Source organism: Acyrthosiphon pisum, chromosome A1, assembly GCF_005508785.2.
Source record: "Acyrthosiphon pisum isolate AL4f chromosome A1, pea_aphid_22Mar2018_4r6ur, whole genome shotgun sequence".
Classification (NCBI taxonomy): domain Eukaryota; kingdom Metazoa; phylum Arthropoda; class Insecta; order Hemiptera; family Aphididae; genus Acyrthosiphon; species Acyrthosiphon pisum.
This window is the reverse complement of record NC_042494.1, coordinates 149,905,289-149,911,288: the sequence shown is the minus strand read 5'-3', so window position 1 is coordinate 149,911,288 and position 6,000 is coordinate 149,905,289. Positions and strand designations below refer to the sequence as shown.

At 30.6% G+C, this 6,000-nt stretch overlaps 1 protein-coding gene across 1 annotated transcript; it reads right to left on the bottom strand.

Annotated features, from left to right (window-relative positions):
- Nucleotides 1–1,803: 1,803 nt before the first annotated feature.
- Nucleotides 1,804–5,653, bottom strand: LOC100169323 (UDP-glucuronosyltransferase 2B15). The gene is made up of 4 exons (XM_001945376.5): nucleotides 4,829–5,653; nucleotides 2,845–3,064; nucleotides 2,472–2,691; nucleotides 1,804–2,123 (listed from the first exon to the last, which is right to left on the bottom strand). The coding sequence occupies exons 1-4, from the start codon at nucleotides 5,651–5,653 to the stop codon at nucleotides 1,844–1,846; spliced, it is 1,545 nt and encodes a 514-aa protein (XP_001945411.1). The 3' UTR covers nucleotides 1,804–1,843.
- Between the last annotated feature and the right edge of the window lie 347 nt (nucleotides 5,654–6,000).

Below are 6,000 nucleotides of genomic sequence, written 5' to 3'. Positions count from 1 at the left end.
TTTTGTAGTTAAAAATGTATAAAAGGTTCAATTTTTATATCTAAGGATTGAAAATTCAAAACAAGATTCCACGTAAATATTTAATTCTGTTACCAAAAATTCTAAGAAAGTTTATTTTTATAGTCATTTTAAGTTCAAATTTGTACGAAATTACATATTAAAAAACCTGGAATAACTATTTTAGTTATTTTGTTGTGATTGTAATGATTGTATAATATTATTTGTGGTTGCTTGAAACTTCTAAAGTATACTATTATATTTCTATGATAATAACACGGTTTGTTGTTGATGTATAACGCGTTACCTGATGGATATTGTGATATGATTAATTTGAAATTTATTATTGATACCTATTATAGGTCAATTTTTTTTTAATACTATAGATCAGCGGTTCTTAACTTGTGGTCCTCGGCCCCCTGGGGGTCCGCGATACTCATGTCGGGGGTCCGCGGCAGCCTTAACACATAACATACGTCAATAATTGACATGAATGCATTACTACAATATTGTTGGATTATTTTTTTTTTTCATATATAATATGTAGATTCTACACCAAATAATTCTATTATTAATATTTACTAAGTATAATCAGTTTTCTTGTTCACACAAAATGAAAATGTGTACAGAACTGTAGTCTCGGCAGTCTTATATTTACTGCCACCAATAGTGCAGTTGATGGATCGTACTCAATTATGGTTTTATATTACATTTTTATAAAAAAAATAATTGTAATAAAATAATTATAAATGTGTATGTATCGACGTATCGTTAAGTCTGCTTATGTTACTTGTTATATAAAATAATTATTATAATTTTGGTTATGATAACATGAGATGTTTTGTAAAAAAAAAGGTATTCGAATAAAATGTGTTAAGGGGGTCCGTGATTTCTAGAAATCTTTCATCAGGGGTCCGTGATCTACAAAAGGTTAAAAACCGCTGCTATAGATAAGTATACCTATAATAGGTATGTCTAATACCTAGACTGACAAACCGTCTCCGCTCAGAATCATTTTTCTTATACAGTGATATTATATCATTGAATTCAAATTTAATTCTATCCATTATACAGTGTCCCACTTGTAACCTTCTGTACAGCAGAGCGACATCCACTTACCCACCTTTTTCTGCTTTATATTACGTCGATATTTTCGATTGGTAAAAAAAGTTGGAATACAAGGTTGCTCATAAGTGGTTCATATTAAACAATTTAATAAATACCAAAAATACATACCTAGTTACAATATTTTTTTATAAGCGTTTAAAATTAGAATTTTGATAAAATTTAAAAGTCACGAAAATGTGCATATTATTTGAGTTGGAAATTCATAAAAAATGTATATTCATATCTAAGATTTAATAATGTAATACAAGATTATTTATTAATTGTTTCTACCTATAACAAACATAAAGTACCTATATCAGCAAATCACATACATTTTTTAAAGGTAAGTGTTTGAAGTTTAAATTATTTTTACATTGAATATTCATCCTTAAATATTAACTACCTATGTCAAAATATTTAAAATATTTAGTTGCCTTTTGAGCTATAGACGTTTTAAACTTTTTTTTAGTATATTTCTATAAATGTCTATAAAACTTTTTTGTTGGGTCAACGAAATGTCACATTAAAAATGTATAGTATGGGGCTCCAGCTCCTCCCTCCCACACCAATATATCTGATAACCCTACGCTTCTATCCGAGTATCCGAACTTCAGACATCCAAAATCCAATATGGGCCCCTACGTTTACACTGTATACTTAGAGCGCTTATAATATGAAGTTTAATCACTAAAATTTTAATATTTTTATCAAGCATAAGCCATATTCACTTTATTATTACCTAAGATTGTTTCTCTTTAGATCTTCTATTTAACAATCTTAAAATAACTTTGAAAACTAAGCAGTAGAGTAATACAAAAATTGTCGTTATACATAAGAAAACTACAACCAGTACATCGATTAAATAGTATTGGTACCATGGCATACCGACGGCAGCAGACCGAAGATGTGGCGCCCCTTTATGTCGGATTACATATTCTGTCCAATACACTGCAGTTTCCAGAGGAGACATTGGTCGATCACGAAATGCTTCTGATAACTCTTTAGCCTTTTGTTTGTATCTATATTTAACAAAAAAGTTAAGAACTTATAAGATCATAAATATACAACACGCATAGTGGATCCCTATCATCAGTGGCGCCGACTTGTTTTTCATTTGGTGGGGAAAAGTATAAAAATTAGTTACCACCATGATAGTGCACTCACATGATTATATTGTAAATTCAACTATCACAAAGTAAACACTGGGGCGTACCTACCGCCCCATAAAAAATACGCTTTCGGCGCCACTGCCCATCATTCCATTATCGCATGGCATAGTAATAACTCATAACAATAAACATTGACGTTTTATACAACGGATGGACTTACAGGGTCCGTGATATTAAAAATAATAATGATACACTTACATAGGATTTGTAAGCATAGATGTTATTTTTATAAGAATTTCTTTTTCATTCAAATCTCCGTAATTCATCATCTCCGCCGCTCCTTTGCTTACAACAGATTTGATATTTGTTATTTGATCAGCACTAAGTGGCATTGATAAAATTGGAACGCCCTCATGCACAGCTTCGGTAGTTCCCAATAGGCCACCATGAGATATAAATAGCTTAACATTAGGATGGGCTATACACAAATAAAAACAAAACAACATTACTATTATAATATACAACAATTTAAATTTAAAATTTAAAATAATTGCTGCAGAGCAAACCATACATGAATACTTTATAAAGTTATAAAAAACATAAGTGTATGTAAAAATTAATGCGTATATACCTAAAATATCTCGTTGGGGCATCCATTTGCGAATCATTACATTTGACGGTTTTCCGGGTAATTCTCCTTCCCATTTCCACAGAATTCGTTGTGGAATTTTATCGAAGACATTTAAGAACATCTGTCTTTTTTCGGCCGCAAAAGATTCGCCCCGTAATAAACTGCCCATGCAGAAATAAATTACTCCATTTTCAGCTTCGTCAATATATTTCTGGATGTCCTGTATATATGTATGTAAAAACGATTGAATTAATAAGTTTATAATAATTATAAAGACCATATAAACTGTCAGTACTATTAATATTATCAATACTATTTAATATTTTTAATTAATTATTTTTTTTATTGGGTTAAGGATTTGACGACTGAGGTCATTAGCCTCCAAGGTTGGTAGGGTTGGTACTGTTGAAAATACGTGTATGTGTGGCAAGGATTTTTCGCAATACAAATCTGGGTCACCCATCCGGGAACTAGTGGCAACGGCCATTACTTAGGTACTCTCAGTCACGTTGCGTGATTGATCGCAGTCAACGTACCATGCCGCACCATGCCATTTAATATTTTATTGTATATAAAAATTAAAAATGTCACCCACGTCAATAATTAAGTAGTTATAAAAAAAACATAGTACCTATATAATATATATAGTGCTTATAAACATCAAACTAATCTAAATGAGATGAAGCTTTATAACTTTTTTGAAGCGATTTTCTGAATATATTACTGATTTCGTATTTAGTTCAGTAGCCCTACATTGTCATTACATATAGTACTGGTAATTGGTATACATATTATATGCCGAATAAGTGGACTCTTCTTCCATGCGATCGGTGGATCCCACATTCACATGATTAACGTGAATGCAGGGGACGTTGTCCACACTCTACGCAATGAACGGAGCTTTGAATCGTTCTACCAACGGCAGGAATATATTGCGTGTGTTACATGTGTTACAATTAAACCGCAAGCAACTTCTAGCTGGTTAAAATTGTGCACATTTTTCTATGCAAATATTTGGCACGCAATTCGTATAATTTTTTACAAATGTCCAAGTGTGCATTCGAATGGGTGAGGTGGGAGAGATTTCTCTCTCACCCTAACCTTAGAAAATTGTGTTTTCTTGGTAAATCGATGTCGTTGAACTTTCAGGAATAGTAGTAAAAATTCGAGATAAATAATCGCATAGAAAAATTTACAAAATCGAAATGTATGGCACTGGAGATTTCTCCAGTAGTCCAGCGCGTACATAAATGTCTGATCTGATGACTATAGACTATGGCAGGGGTCGCCAATTAATTTTTACAGGGGTCCGTTTTGAAACCTAACAAACTTCCCACGGTCCTAAACATATTCAATGCCTTTTTTCACAAATTAACAATTGATAACAAATATACTTATTTTATTTATTTTGAATTATTTTTATTTATAATCGCAAAAGGAGCTTTTAAAGAAGAAAATAATATTAAGTACGATTTTATAAATGTAATGTGAAAAATTTCATTTTTGTAATCCCTTAGTCATTAAAGGCTTCAATCGGGAATACATCTAGAATGTTTGCACACAATGATTTTTGGGTGAACGAAAGTATAACTAGCAATATTGTAATATTACAATTTTTGAGTTGCAATTCATCATTTCCATATCGAACGTATGTTTGAACACATAACGACTAAATACACTACCAGAATAAAAACTCATTATTCCACATCGTTTTAGTATTTCAGAAGAAAATTATGTACTTACATATTTTATAAATCTATTGATTAGAGAAGGAAAAATACATATTTTTTTTATCACAATAATGTTTGAGTGATTGTCATAACACAGTAACTATATTACTCAACCGACTTGGGCATGTAAATTACGATTTTTATTTCGTAAGTAAATACCTAATTTGTAATTAAAAATTACATGTCAAATAGTTATAGATATTCTGTTATTGAAATTAAAACTATTATTACGATAACAAAAATGAGATTCTTACCATAGGCAAAGGTTTGATTGGCATTATGTGTATCCCACCGATTTCCACAACAGCTGGTACTAATGGTTTGGATTTAAACATTGTGAAATGAATGTTAACCATAATCAAACTGGCGTTCAAAATTAATTGGTCCAGTGAAATTTCAATCTCAAGATTTCGTTTAATGATTGCTTCGTCTCTAATCCGACACAATAGTTTAAAACCAAAGAGTTGTATTGCATGAGAAATTATATTTATAACTCTGTCATTAAAGTTCATTGTTGTGCCCAGGCTGGTCAATGTTGTAGGTATATTGGCTAACGAATATGGCTGTCCGATCACCTGCTTATTCCATGGCAATAAGTTGCAACTACTCAGAAGTATAAAAGGTATGTTGAACTTTGATGCAAAACCCAAAAACAATTCGTTATTAAAATGTTCTGTAATGAGTAAATCAAATTTAGAAGGACTGTTTAATAATGTCTTCACACTGTCTACTGTAAGTATGGCTTCATACATTTTTCCGCGTTCATAAAAACTCCAAATAGTCAACATAGAACTTTTTATTTCGTTCATTGAAACGCTTTCGAAATCGCTGATGTTTTCTTTGTTATTGGTTATAGGAATTGATCCTCTAATTGATAAATTATTTATGTTTGCATGTTCTATCGGATAGTTACTGATAAAAGTTATGTTGTGTCCTCGGTTGGCGAGTCCTTGGACATATGGCAAGTAAACCAAATGATGACTGAATCCTTGATGAGGGAACACGGCTAAGATGTTTGCCGTGTCCGCTGGAGAAACCACTGTTACAGTAATAATTACTGTTACAAATAAAACAATCATTATAACTATATATCTAGCTTAGTAAAATATTATTAATACGAATATTTCTATATTATGTATTAAAATTGAACACTCTTTTATTATAATTATCATTATTTAAAAATAAGAAAATTTAAAGATTAAAATATTAAAAATTAATTATAACCAATGTTTTGTTGTTAATTCTTATTAAATATTTTACTAGATACTTTGGTCAATAACATTTAAGTAAATATTTAGGAAGTTTGGTGAACGTAAATAATATGTTTATATTATGTATAGGTATTAAAAAGTACTTATATAGTCATATAAATGTATTAAAATTAAACACTAAAATACATAGTTTTATTGTATATCGAACCGGAGTC

What these genes read in the sequence shown, in the direction of transcription:
- LOC100169323 (XM_001945376.5), bottom strand. Translation starts at nt 5,653, where the DNA reads ATGATTGTTTTATTTGTAACAGTAATTATTACTGTAACAGTGGTTTCT. An exon ending in CAATCAAACCTTTGCCTATG is followed by an intron (nt 3,065 to 4,828) that starts GTAAGAATCTCA and finishes ACATATATACAG; the next exon opens with GACATCCAGAAATATATTGA. An exon ending in TCTATGCTTACAAATCCTAT is followed by an intron (nt 2,124 to 2,471) that starts GTAAGTGTATCA and finishes TGTTAAATATAG; the next exon opens with ATACAAACAAAAGGCTAAAG.